The sequence below is a fragment of the Dryobates pubescens genome, chromosome 3, assembly GCF_014839835.1.
Source record: "Dryobates pubescens isolate bDryPub1 chromosome 3, bDryPub1.pri, whole genome shotgun sequence".
Lineage (NCBI taxonomy): Eukaryota > Metazoa > Chordata > Aves > Piciformes > Picidae > Dryobates > Dryobates pubescens.
The window spans coordinates 31,419,912-31,440,188 of NC_071614.1; the positions used below are offsets into that span (position 1 = coordinate 31,419,912).

General features: G+C 44.4%; 1 protein-coding gene across 1 annotated transcript in view; it reads right to left on the bottom strand.

The window, feature by feature from the left end:
- Nucleotides 1–20,277, bottom strand: part of ITSN2 (intersectin 2) — an 82,164-nt gene that overhangs the window by 1,200 nt on the left and 60,687 nt on the right. Inside the window, exons 30-39 of the mRNA XM_054179912.1 lie at nucleotides 7,643–7,764; nucleotides 6,694–6,800; nucleotides 5,885–6,068; nucleotides 4,194–4,292; nucleotides 3,855–4,022; nucleotides 3,144–3,356; nucleotides 2,458–2,579; nucleotides 1,839–1,921; nucleotides 1,597–1,680; nucleotides 1,106–1,279 (exon numbers count right to left, since the gene is read on the bottom strand). Coding sequence (XP_054035887.1) covers nucleotides 1,106–1,279; nucleotides 1,597–1,680; nucleotides 1,839–1,921; nucleotides 2,458–2,579; nucleotides 3,144–3,356; nucleotides 3,855–4,022; nucleotides 4,194–4,292; nucleotides 5,885–6,068; nucleotides 6,694–6,800; nucleotides 7,643–7,764 — 1,356 coding nt within the window. The remainder of the gene's footprint in view (nucleotides 1–1,105; nucleotides 1,280–1,596; nucleotides 1,681–1,838; nucleotides 1,922–2,457; nucleotides 2,580–3,143; nucleotides 3,357–3,854; nucleotides 4,023–4,193; nucleotides 4,293–5,884; nucleotides 6,069–6,693; nucleotides 6,801–7,642; nucleotides 7,765–20,277) is intronic.

The following is a 20,277-nucleotide window of genomic DNA, read 5'->3' on the forward strand; positions in this document are numbered from 1 at the left end:
GTTGAGAAAGTAAGTAAGAATTGTCATTAAGCAACGACCTTAAGCTTAAGAAATCTGACAGTGTCAGCTTGAGCAGCACTGCTGAACAGTAGATACTCAGTTCCACAGCACTGCTCCCAAGCTTTCAGTTTGAATAGGCCTCAGTCCTGTGTAGATCAGCCAGCAGTGACAAAAAAATGTTTTTGTAGAAGACAAGATTGCTGTGGAATTAGGATGGAAAATGTCTTTATGTCACAGTTTGATCTAAGGGCTTTAAAAATACCAGTTCCCTTTCTGAAACACAATTTCAAATGTTTTCCTGTCTTAGAGTTAAGTGCTGTACCATGATTACAAGTCAGCAGCTGTGCTATGAAGACAGTAAAAAAACAGGAAAAACCCCAAAGGCAACTATTTTGGCTGAGCCAACTTTAATTAGGCTTCTGTATCATTCTTTTCACAAGAACAATGACCTCAAACAATTACTGCCACTAGGAGGCTTCCAGTCCTGTTCGTGGCCATTTGACGTGTTAACATCTTTGTGTGTGGTCATAAAAAGGTTTGCCATGAACTGAATAAACAACAGACTCAGCTGGGAGAAGCAGCCCAGCAGTCACATCACCTCGCAGGAGAAAAGGCTGAGCTATATAGTTACACACAGGGCAACTCAGGTCAAGGCCTTACCTTACAAATCTGCAGCAATCAACTGTGTGTCAGAGCCCTGCAAAACACTTAACCTTTGAAAGGGTACTAGAAGTGACTGACTGCCAAAACTGCATTCAGCTGCCAAGCAAAGGAAGCTTACCAAGGTGTTGCTGGGCAAATAACCTAGCATCTTATTTTTGGGCACCTCTAGTGAGACAGAAAAACCTCTGCTTTCAAAGATTCTTTGTCTTCCCAGTTTGACAAAAAATAATAATTCTGTGTCTGATACAAAAGTCAGAGTGGGATCAAACCTGACTGCCCACAGCTGTTGCTCTGGAAGGCTGCTGAAGCTTGTGTATTCAAAAGGAGGCACTGTGTTTACACAGCGTTACACAGGAAGCAGTCGTACCTGCAGGCTCTTGGAACAGTGCACCCCAAGTCACCAAAAAAGCATTTTTTTCCTCTAAAACAAATGAGCACTTACCATCAGGTGAGAACTGATCCCTGTCAAACATGGTGATACACAGGACATCCTGATACAGATCCTTAATGAAGAACTGGCAGTTGAAGTTCCACTTGGGGTTCAAAGTATCCTGCAGGGTCCTTGTAGTGTAGCTCTGAGAGCCCATGCTGATTTCACAATACGGGTTGCTCTTCCCTAAACACAGAACAAGCAGTGAAACACCTCTGCAGTGCAGAAACCTCCCTCCCCGTCTGCAGGCTGCCTGGACACTTGTCAGTGCTGCTCTTCAGAAGATGTGGGTCAGGCAACCTCTATAGCCTAGAGCAGCATAGAGCTTCACTCTGGCGGAGGAGGTTCTTCACTCAGTCCTCTGAAGTGAATTAAATAATGGCTGATTTGTTCCGAAGCTCCAGCTGACACCACAGTGCTTCCCACATCACCCAGCTCCTCTCAGGAAGCCTTTCCAAACACCGCAGGAACAGAAGTGATTTGACAGTATTCCCTTCACCTACCATTAGGCTTGCAGGCCTTCAGTTCTGTGGCTTCAATCACATGCACCATCAAGCGTCCTATTCCTGAAGTTTTCTGTGAGCGAGCTGGAAACACAGAAATCAGAAAGAAATGGACTGGCTGCGACTGTAAAATCTGGCACTATATCTGAAGAGGGAAATCCTCCACAGACACTGTGGCAGCTGCCAGAAAAGGTCTTGCCCGTGTGTCCACGTGGATGAGTGGGAAATAACTCGGCAGGTACCTTGATAGGCCTTCTCACGTTTCTTCTTCTCAGTTTCAATGTACTGCTCTGATGCTGCTTTGATCTTCTGGACCCAGGCGGTACTGCAAAGAGCAATCCCTACGGTCAGGGCCACACCACAGGCAGGAAATTCTTCAGTACTGGCAACTCTGCCCCAGTCTCTTTTGCCAAAATGCCACCCCCCACACCACTGGTTTTCAAAGGCATCACAAACCAAGTCAGCTCCAGGCACTAGAATGATGGAGTTTTTTGATTTAATCTTATGCCATATTTCCACATCAGCCTAAATAAATGAAAGTGAAACTGCTGTGTCACTGAAGACTGACCAGAACGGGGGAAGAATCCTATGAGATGCTGGACTTTGCAGCTGTAAATTATTCTATACAGCTGTAACACTGAGGAGCAGTGGCTGTGACTGCACTCCACTGCAAGAGCTGCTGCAAAGGAGAACACAATCAGAGAAAATTTGTAATTCAAATTACAGTAAAAATTAGTCTATTTCCTGACCAAGAGATGAAACCCTGTTCTTGAACTCGGAGACCCCCGTGCCTGCCCACTGGAAACAGCCTACAGCCATGATCAGCAAGTTTGAGCTCAGATCTGCCCTTTCACTACTCACCGCTCATTAATGTTGTCAGTTTTAAGCGTGTAAACTCTGTCGATGTGGGATATGTGGAAAACTGGCTCGTCGCTGGAGGGGTCTGTGGGCAACTTCACTAGGACTTCATTGAGGAAAACAGGCTGAAAGAAAAGCAAACATCACAGTGGCATCATCACCCTGACAATAAGGGAACTGTGAGAATGTTTAAATACATTCTTTTAGTCTAGGGAAAATGAAGGTTGGAAACCCTGGGAATCTCTCAGGTTCCCTGATGACAAGCAGTCCTGATACTTAAAACTTCTCTCCCAAACTCCAGACTCTTGAGAACACAGAGACCCAAGTTTTGCACTTTTTACCTTCTTCTAAAGAAGGACAGGCATGTTCTTGTGGACACAGGAACTTGTACAAACCCAAGTCAAGGCTCCTGGTTCTAAACATCCCACTCAGCTGCTCAGGCACGATGCTGTTTCTGCCCTTTCACTCCAGAGTGGACAGAAGCATTTATTAAGGCATGACACAGAGGCCTGTCCTTTTCTGGGGACTAAGCCAACAGCATTCACGCATGCTGCCTGCCAGTACATGCCCATGTGACAGCAAAGATCAGACAGAGCCAGACAGCTATCCCAGCAGGGAGAACAGCATTCCTCACCAGAAGCCAGGCCTCACTTTACCAACACAAGCAGGGGGCACCTTGATTCACTCACCATTTTGTACATTTTGAACTGGGAATTGGATTTGGGGCTGAACAGTTTATCGGAGCCGGAAGACACAAACTGTTTAACCATGTAGGTCAGCAGGAGAAAGTCATTGAAAAGGAAGCCGTACAGCTCCTTACTGCTCTTGGCCTTGTACAACTTGCCACTGTGCAGGAGTTTCCGTGGCCCCAAGCAGTTTGTGAGGGAGTTGAAGACAGGTTGCTAGGAGAGACAAAACCCATTAGCAGCAGCACGTTAATGCAGACATCAGTTCCTGCTCCTCTTTCACAGTGGCAACTGCTGAAGCTGTTCCAAGTGCTCTTCTGTTTTGTTTAATGAGTCACAAACGAAGAGAAGAGAAACAGTTTTATAACCTGCCATGCTATCAGCTCTACTACCAGCTGCAAGTAGATTTTAGCTTTACCAATGCTATATGCAGGGATCTAACTAGATGAAGGCATTTACATCATGGACACTTTTCTGTCATCCAGAAGCTGTGTTTAAGAAGGGCCTGGAGTCAGGTTCCCTCTTATGGGTGCATGATTAGGTGATAGAACTAGGACAGAACTTCTGAGCTTGTGAAGCCCTGGTTCCTTATGCAGCCAGCGGTGAGCTGTCGTGTTCCAGTAATGGACATGAGCGAGGTCCCCTATTTCCTCCCCCAGCCTTCCAGAAATGACTTGGCAAAGTCCCCACCCTACAGCATATCAACGTGGCTACCTCAGCAAGACCTTCACACTGGACGTGGGCCTGTATCCATTCCAGCCTGTCCGAGTTCTCTTTCTCACGCACCCCTTCGTTAACTTGAGAGCACAGCTCCTCGGCACGCTCCAAGGCAAGCCTGAGGCTACTGTGGTCGGGGTGATTTTCTGGAGTGTTCTCTAGAATCTGGTACAGATTAAAAAAGGGAGAAAACAAGCTAAAACCACAGGTGAGCACAGGTAGTGTTTCTCCACGCTCTCAGAGAAATCCCCATAGAAGAGCAAGGCTTATTCTTGCTTTCACTTTCAAGATCAAAGTTGAAAGCATTCACCTACAGAAGCTCCGTTGGGTACTCACACTCTTTACCAGCAGAGGGTAGCGGGTTATTCTTTGCATAGGTTTCAGGAGAAAGCTGGAGAGGGGCATTCCTTTGCAGCGAGGGTCCAAGGCAAGTTTCTGTAGTGCAACCCAGAGATTTAACAGACACTGCATTACTGAACAACAAACAGTTGCCTCGCTGCACTGAAAACTGGAAGCTGTCTGACCAGGTTCATTCTTCTAGGCACCCTACAAAATATTAGACTTCTTGGTAAGCCAACAAACCTTGTGTCTACAATAGACAGGAGAGCCAGTGCTGCCACTGTAACCAGACACTGTGCCAGCACAGGCTGTAACGGCATGAGATTTAACACATCCAAGTGCCGGGTTCTGCACATTGGCCACAACAACCCAATGCAGAGCTACAAGCTGGGGTCAGAGTGACTGGAGAGCAGCCAGGTGGAGAGGGACCTGGGGGTGCTGGTCGATGGTAGGCTGAACATGAGCCTGCAGTGTGCCCAGGCAGCCAAGAGGGCCAATGGCATCCTGGCCTGCATCAAGAACAGTGTGGCCAGCAGGAGCAGGGAGGCCATACTGCCCCTGTACACTGCACTGGTTAGGCCGCACCTTGAGTACTGTGTCCAGTTCTGGGCCCCTCAGTTTAGGAAGGATGTTGACTTGCTGGAGCGAGTCCAGAGAAGAGCAACAAAGTTGGTGAGGGGTTTGGAACATAAGCCCTACGAGGAGAGGCTGAGGGAGCTGGGGTTGCTTAGCCTGGAGAAGAGGAGACTCAGGGGTGACCTTATTACTCTCTACAACTACCTGAAGGGAGGTTGTAAACAGGTGGATGTTGGTCTCTTCTCCCAGGCAGCCAGTACCAGAACAAGAGGACACAGTCTCAGGCTGTGTCAGGGGAGGTTTAGGTTGGATGTGAGGAAGAAGTTCTATACAGAGAGAGTGATTGCCCATTGGAATGGGCTGCCTGGGGAGGTGGTGGAGTCGCCATCATTGGTGGTTTTCAGGAAGAGACTTGATGGGGTGCTTGGTGCCATGGGTTAGCTGTTTAGGTGGGTTGGATTGGTTGAGGGGTTGGATGCGATGATCTTGAAGGTCTCTTCCAACCTGGTTTATTCTGTTCTATTCTATCATTGCTCATGCAGAATCCTTACACTCAACACTGTCCCAGCTTTTATGCCAATGTTACAGGCTCCATGCAGGTTGAAAAAAGCAATGAAAGGAACAAACACCTGATGTCAACAGCTCTGGCATTTCTCCTTTTATGCTTTCAAAGCCATCACTTCAGCTGCAGCATGGCAGCAGCTGCTTACTTATTTCTGCCCTGTGCCCACCTCCGATGCTCACAGCACACCCCTGCCCCCAGCTGCCCCCAGCTGCTCAGAGACACTTCACACCCCACTGAACTGCAAATGCGTTCAGAACTACAGCATCACAGACTCTTACCCCTTCAGTGGGAACTTTAGGCAAGGTACTAACAGCAGCACCATAGCTTTGTGGGGTTACACTGAAGTGGGAAATGGAGTAACAGGTTAGCTAGAGTGAGACACAGGTATAGAAGTAAAAAGCACAAACAGTGTTAACCACAGTCATTGTACAAACACACCTTGGCAGGTTCTTAGCTATTTTGGCGGGATTTTACTCTTCTGGGTTATTTTGATCTGGATGGTGCTAGTTAGATGGGTTCCTGTCACAAAAGCTACTGAATAAGATACCTTTAAGTAGTCTTTGAAATCAGCATCTTCATCAGTTTTCTGCTGCAGCAGTGAAGCTCCATTAAGCTGGCAGCTGCAGAACCGAATGTAGGCCTGCATGTGAGCAAGCTCTGCTGCTAAAATGTCCCCAATCATCTGCACCGGCATCTTCTCTCCTCCTGTCTTCTTACGCACTCGCAAGGCTCTGAAGAGGAAACAAATCACCATCCAACTTTGCTGCCAAGTTTGTGAGACCTAAATCAAGATCCTTACAACACTCATTTCTGAAAGGACATAAGCCTGAGAGGTGAATTCCCTTAGGCAGCACAGGTGGTGCAGAGTCCAGCCTGGAATGCCAGGAAGTCCCTGGCACAACTCGATGAGCAGAACAAGTTGCCTGATGGGGTCTGTGGGACTGGGACTCTCCTTTGAGGTTTCTGGAACAACTGGTATCAATCTCTACATTCAACCATCATCCCACTTCAATGAACCATTAGCCACTTTGTCTCTCCAGTTTATTTTCAGAGACTAGATGGCGGCTTTGCAGGAAGGATGGCTCCAGTACACATGCTTTCACACAGGCTCCATTTCTAAGGTACTCCAGCAAATGTGCATCAGTTGTTGCTGTTTATTCCCACCTCCCCTCTTGGAACAACCCCTTCTTTGCAAGGGAGTCTGAATTCATTTAGCTGTTCTGAATGCACACATGCAAGGGATATAATCAGCAAGGTCAGAAATATTTACTGTAAACCCACAAACTTCCTGGGGAAAGGAACAAGGGAATAAAGATGAAAAAGCAAGCAAGCATAAAAATGCAGATAAGTACTCACTTCAGTAACTTTGTATTTGACATGATGAGTTCTTTCCAGTTAACAAAGATCAGCCCCATTTCTCCTTCAGTGAGACAGCCTGAATCAGCCATTGGTTTCTGGAACACCTGAGTTGAAAAGCGAGAAAGGTGAGCAGCTCTTCAGAGACAAAAGCAGCTCATCCTCTTGTTTGGCCTAGCAGTGGTGTTGCTTTATTTGAATGCTCCATGTCCAATGGCTCAGCCTTACTAGCACTTGCAACAGCTGGTGCTGCTTTTTCCAAAGCCTGGCACCCCCTTCTAATGTCAGCATCACTGCTTGCAAAGCAGAGCCAAGCACTGGGACCTGCAGGCTGATGCTCAGCAGAAGCAATCCCATCCCTGGGGAGTCAATTGCTACATAAATGACACTTGTGCATCACTCCCGTACCCTCAGCACATGCAGCCAGCCTGCCTGAGGATCTACAGCCTCTCCCAGGGGCCCCTGACCCACTGCCTGTCTACCACACAGCATACCTCTGGAGCTCAGGCTGTTTAATGTCTTTACACTTCACCACACAGCTGTTAACACAGAGAGGTCAAGTCAGGCACCTAAAATGACCTAATGCTGGTCAGTTCCTGCCCTGAAAGGGAGGTGCTCTTGCTTCCAAAAATAAAACTGGAGGCCAAGGCAGACAATAAACTTTTATGATATTCATACAGCTTCTGTCATGAGCCTGTGCAGCTTTGCCAGACATCCCAGCCCATCATTTTTACACTGAGCTCAAACACTGAAGAACAGTATTTGGAAGATGAGGTCTTTGGTAAGGAGGCGTTTTTGCCTGGTGGACAACCACATACCATCTGCTAGAAGAGGAGGTGCTCACACACCTTCTTCCTGTGGCACTTCATAAGAATCCCTACACTGTTACTGTTCAGTTGGACAGAGCTGGCCTTCTTCTAAAGGCATTTTCACACCCAAGACATCTCACCTCTATGACAAGCTGAAGATCATCCATGTACCTTTCTTCTGTCTGAATGAGTTCGTGAATGTAGCCCTGCCTTTTCCTTTCCATCGGCTGCATAGTGTCAAGGCTTTGGAGATCAGCACACCCTACAAGAGGTAAGCCAGCAGTTTAGAGCCCATCCGGTCCATCAGATCCCATGAAGTACCAACACTGCATCAGCATGCACCAGCCTAAGCTCCAGACTGCACACACTGTGGTAAAATTTACTATGTCCACAGCATTTCAAAATCAAATGATGTAGTGCTCAGCCCCCTCCCCCTTCATGTAGTGTTTTAATCTCTCATCTTTTGATTTCTTTGAACACTCCCTGTTCCTGCACTCTGATGCAGAACAAGTATTCCTCATTTCCTGCCAGTCCATTTGTCTCATGACTTTTATCTCCTTTTCTGCCACACTGTTTCAAAACTGTGATTTTTTTTCTCTTACCTTGTACAATGTCTTTTTTTGAGAGGAAGTCATCTAGAATGTTCTGATTTAGGGCACTGCACCTTTAATCTCCACCCCATTTCTAAAGCACTCTGCCCTAACCACTGACGATACAAACTGCCAGCACAAATTCATACAGCATAATGTTACAGCTGTGCAACTTCACAGTTGTACAACTTCTGGTTTAGAAGCAAAGCAAGCCTGAAATACTGAAGTATTTGTATGCATCAAATATGAATAACCAAAATCATGCATGGGACCATGCAGACATTCAGTGCCACAAACTCCAAGTGTCCCATAACGACATGCAGACCCTACAGCTTCACACTGCTTCTCCTCCGCTGTACACGTTAGTGAGCACCACAACAACACTGACTCAAAAACCGGTACTAACAAAACGGTGAAGGGGAGAGCACAGAACGTCAGACTCCGAACCCTCTGTTAGCCATCACGTGCTAGCAAAGCACTGCAGAGTAGGAGAGGGAGGGGAATATAAACCAGAACCAACGACAGCATGTTTGAGGACATACATCTATTCATCCCTTGATGTGATGGTGTCAGATTTTGACACAACAGGAACTGTGCTTTTTGCAGGAAAACAGGAAGGGACTCGTTTAGCTCCAGCACTTCTAGAGGCATGCTACTTTTTGATGTCTGCAGGTGTCACGAAAGGCAGCATGACCTACAGCACGGAGGGCTGCCTCGCCCCTGCTACCCTAATGCATCCAGGGCACCTGAATGTGACTTCATTCTAGTCACTGCCAAGGTATGAGTCTGTTCACAGGAAGGCTGCTCAAAGTAATGAAATGAAAGGGAGTTAGTAATAAATTGAGGGGGGAACCCCGAGAAACGTGATGTGACAGTGGTCTAATAGGAACTTCATGGGTTTGTGTGCTTCCTGATGGACAGGCATCAAGCTGGTCTGAAGGAGCAAAAGAGAAACATTCATCAAATTAAGTTTTTTAACAGGGAAAACCCCTGAACAACACAGAGAATTAAAACAGTAAAGGCAGCAGGTAGATGTCAAACTGGGATGCTTCAGTTCTGTTTTGTACCCCTAAGCAGAATCACAGATCCTGAGCTTTCTGGTGAGATTTGAAAAAATACCACTTTTTATGAAGAGATCACAGAATCACAGAATTGGTTTGGTTGGAAAAGGTCTTTAAGATCATCAAGTCCTAACATTTTCTGGTGCTAAACCATGTCCCTTAGCACCTCATCTCTGCTAAAACCCTGTGTGACCTGCCCTAGGTGATCCTGCTTTGGCAGGGTGGTTGGACTCCATGATCTCTGGCAGTCCCTTCTGACCCCTAGCATTCTGTGGTTCTATGATAACCCTTTTCCTGAAGAAGTTTCTCTTTATATCCAATCTAAACCTCCCCTGCTGTAACTAGAGGTCATTTCCTCTCATCTTGTCACTTGTTACTAGGGAAAAGAGACCAACACCCACCTAGCTCCAACCTCTTTTCAGGGTGTCATAGGAAGATAGAGCAAACCTAACCTCAGCCTTCTTTTCTCCAGACTAAACAACCCAAGTTCCCTCAGCTGCTCCTCAGAAGATTTATTCCCCAGACCTCTCACCAGCTTTTCTGCCATTCCCTGGACCTGCTCCAGCATCTCAATGCCCTTCTTGTAGCGAGGGCCCAAAACTGAACACAATACTCAAGGTGTGGCCTCACCAGTGCTGAGGACAGGAGGAAAATCACTTCCCTGGTCCTGCTGATCACACTATTGCTGATACAGGCCAGGATGTTGCTGGCCTTCTTGGCCACCTGAGCAGACTGCTGGCTCATATTCAGCTGGCTGTTGCTCAGAGCTCCCTGGGTCTTTCTCTACCAGACAGCTTCCCAGCCACACTTTCCTGAGCCTGAAGCATTGCATGGGGTTGTGGTGACCCAAGTGCAGGCCTTGTCAAATCTTATATAATTGGCTTTGGCCCATTGATGCATCCATCCTGTCCATATCCCTTTGTAGGTCCTTCCTATCCTCAAGCAGATCAACACTCTGTCACAGTTCAATGTCATCTGCACACTTACTGAGGTTGCACACAATTCCCTCATCTAGATCATTAACGAAGGCATTAAAGAGAACTGGCCCCAATACTAAGCCCTGGGGACTATCACCAGATCTGGGAGTGCAGCTCCTTTGATTATGCAGGATGCTGTTTCTGGCTTTAGGTATTCCCAAAGTCACAATCAGGCCAAAATTAGATGAGAAAGAGGAGTAGTTGCAGCTGGAAGTGATTTCTGTGAAGTGTGGTCTCTCTCCATCAACTGTGGACAAAGTGTGCTACTTCTGAATTCTGGCATCATTGTTTAGACTGTACAGGACTGAGTTTAAGCCCACTTGCTTCCTAGGAAATGAAACTTTAGGACAATTAAAGGCTTGCTCAGTAACCACACTTTGTTTATTCCCATTTGGGAGTCTAAGCTTTAACCATGTGGTTCTCTTTTCTACTTGCAGTCACACTCTGGCACCAAGAGCAGGGGTGGACTGAAGCTCCTGCTGCTGTTTGCTTGTCTTGTATCACAGCTGTTAGAAAATACCACACACTTGGATTTGTGTCTGTCTCATGCTGTTTACTCGAAGCAAACACTGGAAGGAAAATAGGTCTCTTTTATGCATCTAAAATAAAACTTGGCTCCTTATCAAATACAAAAATGCAGTTAAACTCACTGGATCCTGCACTAACCTCATAACTGGAATGTCAGCTTTTGGGGTGAAAGGCCAAGTGCCCCTTTACATTTAAACAAGCACTTGTGAAAACACCCTAACATTTCATGGGTCTGGTGATACTGGCCTAAAACAATAGCACACAATCCCCACATCTGATTTTAGTAGGTGAATTCAGGCACATAGATCTGAAGAGAAGAAGGGCAAATGAAACAGAATAAACAATCTACCTAGTAGTGCGTCTGCCAGTGTCTTCCCAAAGTTGTAATGGCAACCTGTGGACTCACTGGTACAGAAAGGGTGGACCTCTGTCTCTACCCATTATCCTCCCACACTCCTAGCATCAATTCTGGCACTTGTCTGACTCCCAGCTCACACCCTGGCAGCAAACAAATCCCAAGGGGGAAAAAGAAAACAGTAGTTTTCTGCTAGTTTAGCAGCCAGGAATGTGCAGAGCTGCTGTAAAACTGTGTTTTGGCAGCAGGAAGCTGTTGGTTTGGCTGTGTCTTGTGAAGTTCCATCCCAAGCTCCCCATACAGCTAATGAAAAGCAGTGAGATATTTGGGAGCACCTGCAGGTGGGAATCTCAGCTGTCCATGCTGGGGCCTTACCTCCCTCTGCTGATTAAGTAAGAGGTATACATGACCTTCGGAGGGCCAGCCAGACTCTTCCAGGGTACTGGCAGGCTGTTAAGACAATCTGGGGCATGACCTGCCTAGCTGCCTCCCAGGAACAGCAGGCAATGGAGCCAAGCAGTGGTATCTTTGACACTTAGGGCATGGCAAGAGAGAGATGCCTGCTAGAACTGTGATTCCTTTTGTGGCAGATCCTGTTCTCAAAGACAAGGAGGCAGCTGTCTGACAGGGCCAGGGTAAATCAAGCAGGAGAGTTTATTAATAGGAAATCCCATACTCTAAATTTGTGTTTAGAATTATCCTTCCCTCTCCAAATATACCTGAACAAGAAGTACTTTCTTCCTACTTTTCTTACTACTAACAGGACTAACCCTGCATGAAAACCTCCTGAGTTTCACAGTTACAAGATGTTCTACTCTACAGGAGTGGGGACTTGAGGAGAAAACCTTCCCAGTTACTGACATAGTTTTGATTTGTGTATGTTCAAGGGGAAGAATGACACTTTCTGAAGACAAAGAAATCCTCCAATGAAAGAGAGATGATCAAGACTTAATATTATTTTTTTTGGGGGGGGTGGGTAGGGGGGAGGGGTTTATAAAAAGGAGGAGTGATTAAAAATTCTTCACTTACAAGCCACTTCCAGTCAATTGAGGTAAAAATCAGATGGATAAAAGGCTTTCAAAGATGCCCAGATCTGTTTGGACACCAAGCATTTGTCCCCTATCCCAACAAAGTGAAAAAATACATTAAAGATAGAAGCTCTGCAAAGACATCTTAAGCCTCAAACATGAGCTCAGACACTTGCCCTGAAGGATCTAGCTATACCAGAGGCATTACTGCTTTGGGTCACCAGTGAAGACTATTTAGGGGTGGAGGTGGCCTATTACAAACTGTTGGGGGGGCTAGGAGGGGTGCAGGTGTGTGTTGTTTGTTGGTGGTTTTTTTAAATTGTTGGGGGTTTTTTGCTTCTTTAGCTCAAGGCAATTGATGTGGCTGGAAAAAGCAGACAGGAGTGGGGGTGTTTGGCTCTATATACCCAGGCTACCACAGAAAGACTACATCTCACCTTGAGTAACGTGGGCTGGCATTAAAATAGTCTCTCTAGTACAGCTAGAGAACAGACTATGGTATCAGGGGACATCACCCATACCCACTTTACAATCTCTGCTGGTACACATAAAGCTAACTCACTTGCAAAGCACTCGGGTCACGGCCTGTGGCTGTCTGTAGCCTCTGTGCCTGCTAAAAACCCTTGCAAGGAACTAACTCCCTATTTGCCACTGTGCAAACGCTGACTTCCATCAGGCCCTAGGGAAAATAATACAATCTTTTATCCATTCTCCCCTAGTTAGTAAATGCAGTATACTCTCTGCTTCCACACAAGAAACGAATGATTCAGTTTTCAAGAGGTGAAATGCAAAATCAAGTTGCCCCCAGCACTGAGCCAGGTAACAATGCTAATAATAAGATAACATCATAGTAACATAGTAACAATAACCAAGCCATCCAGATGAGAAAACATCCTCCCCACAAGGACAAAAGGAAACCCCCAAACACGACAGACAAACTAGATCCTTTTATGTGTCCATTTAATAAAATACATTTGCATAGTCATCTTACAACTTTGTTTAAAACCAAAGATGAACAATTGCCTCATGCTAAGCAGAGCCTGCATTTGCAAGTCTTAACAATCACCCCCAAACATTAACACTCTAGCTTGAAAAGAACAACAGAAGAGATTTTAAGGCAGCACACACCATTACGTACCAGTTTTATTAGTTCATTACAGGAAGGTAGCATGGCCCTGCAGCAGCTCCCCACACTACCACAGGCCAAGGTTTGCCAGCATTCCTACGAGCAGGCTTATGTACAGGTGTTTTCAACCCGACTCAAAAAGACCACATCGAGATGGCATAAATATCCAGCGCCTGGTAGGAGAAGTTTCAGTTACAGGTGTGTGACTGTTCCCATGGAGCTTTATGCTTTCTCCACTCCCGACTGTAACACTCCTAACAGTGACATGACAGTGGGGCTCGCTGTGCTTTCACAGCCCTTCACCATCACTCGCTGCTCCCACACTCAGCCCTACAACCGGGTCTCGGTGGTGGCACAAGACTTCCCTGCATGGCTCCAACTGCTGGGTCAAGAACTCAGCCCTGATACACTCAGCTTTTGTAAATGATGTTTTTGTAGGTTGCTAGGCCAATTACAAAATTAGGAAGCGTTTCAGTACCTGTTCGTGTGCATTTACAGCACTGTTTACATTTTGGCCCACAGGAAATGCTTAGAGCCAAGTTTGACACTGCAGGCGATGTTGTGTTTTGCTTTCCTGGTCAGCTCCAGTTTTAACTGTTAACCTTGTGTGACTATGAGCAATATTTAGACTCTCAGCTTTTGACTGAGGACCATCAGCTCAACAAAAATCTCTACTTTCCACCTTGTCCTTGCTTCCAAAGTTAATCTTTCTCACCCAAGTAAGGGATGAATGCTTCGACACTAGTTTTGCTTGGCTGTCTGGGGTGGCAGCTGAACTCAGCTCTCTGGGCCTTTATCAATAAGAGACTGTTTCTCTAGCACACAGACAGAACTAGAACAAAACAAAACATATTTTGAAAGAAAGAGTCTGATACAAACCCAGGTTCTATTAGCTACAGCTCTGCATTAATACAGAACATTGTTTCCAGCTAACCTCGCCTTAAATCCACCTGCAGCACAGTCTTTGATAGCAATGATCTGATATATGTGTTCAATTGTTTCTGCATCAGTGTGCAAAGCATAGCAGAGCTCTCAGGTGACTGTGCTTGAGCTGTGTTAGACTTCTGCAGGAGGGATAAATACTGCAGGCAGGGACTATATCTCTTTTAATCAGCAGTATTAAGGTGTATTACTATCATTATCTTTGTTCCAGCAGAGAATTTAGAGCACACTTGGGTAACACTGAAGCATGAAAAGGTTAACCATGAAAGCCCAAAATACTTCATTTCAATGCTCATCAGGTCAAACTGAGAGGCAGCTGTTTCTGTAACTACCAATGTTCATAACTATATAGCCAACAACAGGGCTCCTTGTATGGAACTTTACCTAAACTACCCTAATCTCCAATTGTTTCAGTTTAAAACCGGGCAGAATGCCAGCTGGTTTTGGAGCTGCCTCCTGCAACATCCCGGCCAGGACATGAGGCGGGGTCTAGTTTTTCAAAGACAATACATAGCAATTTCTCATCCAAGGAAAACTGTTACTGAACACTGGGAAATCAGTCTGGCTCAAATCCTGCATGTTAGCAGTGTCTTTTCAGAAATGGGATGATTTGTCAGATTCACCCATTTACCTGTTCACCTACAGTAAGGGACTGCAGGATGCCACTGGTGTCGCACAACACATCTCAGCCTGTATTAAACAGGCTTGCAGAGCCAGAAGTCTAGAGAAGGCCATTCAGGGTGATTAGCCTATTTTAGCAGAAATAACTTAAAACTAGTTTTGTGAGAAAATCAAGCCAGTTAGAGTACTTGAGGAATTGTCTAGCACAGTACTTGCCTACAATAAACCTGATTTCATTCTGTAACAAAATACAGGCTTAGACAAAACACATCCAGAATAAAAATCCATTGGTGGTTTTACGTAGGCACGTTGCTGTAATCAGTATTGCACAGATGATACATCTCTGAGCTAAAGGGCACACACACAACATTTCATCAAGTATATGAAATACACAACAGAAATTTTGGAGAAAGGCTTTCAAATCTTTGCAATTAGACTAACCTTTTCCTGCGAGTACCCTCACAACATTCATATGTAAATATATCTGTATCTATGTCTATCTGTCTCTATATAGTAAAAAAGCAGCATTTTGTAAACAGTTCTGATTGCATAACTGACCTTTGCTGTTTCATAACCAAGTTCAGGAAACCAACTAAATTAAATACTGTGTCTACCAGATCTCTCCTGTTGTTACAGGGAGACATTTAATCAGACAAGTTGTCTGCTATTAAATGAATCATTCTATTTAAAGAGGTATCAGGGTTATAGTCCTGAAGTCCTGGTCCCTTCCTCCCCCTGAACTAATAAAACATGGACACCTTTACTGTACCATACTGCTGGCATGCCATAACTGTACCTTTAGGGATCAGTTTTGAGCTGAGGAATAGAATTCCATTTCTAACCCCAAATGCTCTGCCTTCAGCTCCAGGTATCTGTTAGTGTTTCCTTTGTGGCAACATCTCTTTATTGAGGTTACCTATGTATTAGGCTGCTGATTTCACAGCAGCTTTCAGATAGTACTTTGAGTCACTGCAGACCATAACCAGATAAAACCACTATGCAGTACCATTAACTATTTAATGAGGGGACAGGGAAAGGGTCTAGTAGCACAAAGCTGTGTAAGTACTTACTGCACATTTGCCATTTGCTAAAACTGAGAGCAAGTATGAATTATCAGAATTATTTCAAGGAAGGAGTTCAGGGATGGGACACACTGAGCTGAATTCCTGCTGTAATACTACTGTGAAGGAAAAAAAATAAAGTATCCTCCACTCGATGCTTAGGATTTTTTTTCCCTAGTTAAAAAGGGTGTTAAAAAGGCTGGATGGACTGCACCAGATCCAAGTCTTAGATCTTGTAGCATGTTTGTAATCACAGTGACTATCATCAGCAGAGACAGGCAGGGTCTGTTTTCTAGATGAGCCTTGTAGGCTGTCATTTTAAAAGCCCAATAGGTAACAGATTGAATCAAGTCCATTTGAACAGTCATTAGTGAACATTTTAATTCTGCAAAGTATGTACATTACAACAGTAAAAGAACACAACTGCCCATTCAAAACAGCTCTAATAAACTGTGCAAATAGTGGGTCTTTGTGTGTCTGCAATCCCACCACGCAAACAATAACTTGATATGCATGCTAATGATCTACGATTATCAATACCAAAGAAAAACGCTGAGGGAAACGAGAATGAGCAGCAGTGAAAGCCACACAAAGACCCACTATCCGTTCTGCTTTTACCATTCAACTGCAACTTCAGATTAGAAGAAAACCCACAAAAACCTAATTTCTTGACTGGATCTAACATTCGAACGAAGCAAAAGGATTGTGTCAGAGATATGTCAGCAGGGCTGGCTGGCCACCCTGCTCCACGCTACAGTCAAACTCGGATAGTGGGTCTCTGATGTGCTTTCACACTGGCAGACAACATTGGGTCCTAAAAAAAAACAAAACAACAAAAAAAAAAGAAGGATAAAATGAACATAAATTTGAAGAGCGAAACATATGAGTTCTATGGACAAAGACAGAACAGCAACAAAAAGGTCAGAAAGGAATGATGAACATTCAACTTTCTGAAAACAGACACCATGAGCTTCCATTCTTGCAGTCTTGCATTTATAAACACACACAATTTAAAATACTTGTGAGCAGCCACCATTGACTCTGAAAAGCACTTACAGCTGATTCGCTTGAAGAGAAAGTTTCTTCCCAAAGAAGACTTCTGTTACGTACTCAACAACACAAACTCAGTCCCTAGGGTTGTGTTTTTTTCTGAAGACAATGGCAAAATTCCCTGAGGTTTCAACTAAGCCAGGATGTCTCCTAAGACCTTGTAATGAGACATCAGAACATGGAATAAAACTGAACTTGTCAAGAAAAACCTCACTGAAACTTATTCATGCCGACACAGAAAAATTAACCTGTTCAACCCTGTCCAAAGCCTGAAAGAAATGAAAACCTTTGCTCTAGTAATATGTCTATGAAGTAGGATGTACCACTCACTCAGCACACCAATCAGAAAACAAGGTCTACAGTCGAGAAGAGGCACTGCAGTTAGGTTAAAGGCAAATGTATGACACAGGCTGCAGCTGCACACATCTTGGGGATAACTCAGAGAGTACTCCAGACACCAGGATTTCATCACAGAAGCTTTGCCATGCCTGACTGACGTTCACCAGGTAGTTTCAGAGATACAAAATGACTATGTCACTATGAACAAATGGGTTGATTTAGTACTTGATCCTCGGTAAGAGGGGGAAAATTCTGAGGCTGTTACATAAAATCCTGGAATGTATTATTAGTATTCATGGATTTTAAAAATTATGTGGACCTGCACCATACAACACAAAGCCACTGACAGCACAAACTCTTACCCTATAACCATAAAGAGAATTTACTTGGCAGTTACTAGAGAACTTCAAACTGTGTTGTCCATATATAGACTCAGAAGTGCACTTGCCATGAGCGTGTCAGTTCAGAAGTTGTTTTCACCATGAACACCCTTGAAAATCTGTCAGCTTTACTTAATAGACAGCAGTGGACAGGAATTATGACCTCTGGGCACGGGCATTCTGAAAACACAGGTACTCGTCTCATGTCTCTAACGTTTCACATCTACAAAGGAGGTTTAAGGAGGAAAAAAACCCAAACAGATAGATCTAGTGGTATTACAATAAACTTCCAAGTCTGTACCTAAGGAAATTCACACTGTCATCACACAGGTGTCAAGAATAACTGTGGAGAGAAGGATCTCCCAGTCTAACAACCTTTTGCCATTGCACTGGCAGAAGGCAGAGCAGGCAGGTTCAAGTGGGGGAAGGAGGTGCTTATCAGGCCCCAACCAAGTATGCAGAGGTATCTGCATCTGTCTTGCTTCCATCTGAGGTACCTAAGGGCAGAAAAGTGCAACTAAAGAAAATAGAAGGACAAGGCTCAGACAAACAGAAAAAAGCTATCTTGCTGAAAAAGCTGAAAAATACACATAGAACACCTGAGAGTAGCTGTTTAAGATAGATGAAGACTGACCAAAGTAACAACATTACCTCCAGAGCAGGCCAGTGGGAAGAACTTTATTGTGCTAAGTGCACCATGGCTACCCTGCCTTACGTACCCCTTGGGAAGAATGGGAAGAAAACTTGGTAGGTATGTCCTAGACAGGTGGCAATACACAAAAGATCTGACCCTGAATGGTTGAGCAAGGACTCAGTAAAGAACAGAAGAATGAGAGATGATGTATATTCCTTTACTTTATAGATATTTATATTTTCATACCTCCTGGGTATCCTATTTATTCTTTATTTTCATGCAAACATTTGAGTATCAGCTATTAAAATGTCATTAAAACATAAGTAAGTCTAAGCCTCACCAATGCCACTAAGAGCACAACTCTCCAATAATGTGTTCTGCAATCACCAGGACCTGTTGGGCAAGCAGCTTTCATTGATTCACCTTTTTTTCCCCCCTTGCAGAGACCCTATTGCAGCACAGCTTACTCTGGTCAGAAAGTTATTTCAGCAGCCTGGGTAAAGAAACATTTCTCTCGCTGGGGAAGTTCACCAGTAACTAGTAATTCCCAGAGAAGACTCCAGATACAAAAGGTGGTCCACATAACGAGAGTTGAAATCTGAGGGCAAAGCATAATTTTCCTAAGCCATAAACCTATTTGAGTAAACCAAGTGTACTCGCTCCCTTTCATTTGACCATTACCTCTGACCATCTAGAAGAGCCAAGGGAAGGAATTGCTATTCTTCAACAGCAACATTATAACACATTAAAAACTCTTTAAAATAAAACCAAATTTCTTCAATTATATTCTGTCAAATCTCTAAACTGGTTCCTAGAGGGCTACATCAACATCTCCATAATGGGACAATTCCCTAGTGATTTCTCAAGATTACTGCATCTAAATAAGGGCAAAAAATATTTTAAGGACATCCAAGAAAGTCTGAAAGTTCAATCAGCACATATTTAAATCTTTCTCTGGATACAGAAGGATGGTACAGAACTAGCTTACTGCTGACAACTTCCTGACCCAGACTTCACTCCTTACAACCATGTCATGGTATCTGCACAGTGCTGCACTGGAGCAAAAAGGCCATGCTGGTTTTGAGCAGGCTCAGGACTTTAAGAAGGATTTTTCCTGAGGTGGCAAATCCCAGCACAAAACTGACATACTGACAACTGAAATACTCAGAGAATTTTTTTAACAACAATTCAACCTCCTCTTCATTCACCAAAGGGTGGATTTCATTAAGCAAGTGCCAGCAGATCTGCTTCAGAGCAAACAGATTGTTTCTTAGACAAAAGTTAAACAAGCATGGATGACCTGGTGCACGTCTGCTCACCTCACTGACCTTTGTCAACTTACTTTCAAAGGAGAGTTCTGTTCATACAGCCACAGTTTGATGTAGATGGAGATATTCTTACTCCATCAAAATCTGAGAAAAAGCCTACCAATCTACCAAGAAGCCAGGATGAAAAACCTCCTCATCACATCGGAAGGCTCCAATTACAACTTGGCCTTAGAGCTGCTTTTGTAGAAAAGTAGCAGTATGTGTGGTCACCTTGCTCTTACCAGATTCATCCATGCCACTGTAAATGGCAACACACCTGGTGTGATAAGCTCATTATCTCTATCATTTTTGAAAATTCAGACAGTTTTAATAACCAGCCAGATTCTTACTTCCATAGCCTGCCTGGATTTAGTCTATAGTATTTCTTCAAAACTGAGTTTGTAAACAAAACAAAAAAACTTTCCAAGGGTAATTTTCAGAATGCAGCTATGTCTAACCAAAAGAATGTTAAGTTCCCTCTAAATCCTGAAGTTGCTGACATCACAGCCACGCAGGCCAGAGACATCTCAAAAACAATCATACAATTCAATGTGGTAACACCAATGCGTTACCAAAAATGCAAGCACAGATGGAATCTGGCTAAAAAGCAAACTTGGAGAATAGTGTATTTTGCCCAGGTGCCATAAAAAGCTTTCCACTACAAGCTGTACATTTATTACTGGGTTTGTGAAGCCTTCTGTAAGAACACAACTATGCTGATCAAATAACTCAGTGCAAACTGGTCCTACACACTGGCTATAGGCTATTAAGAGTGA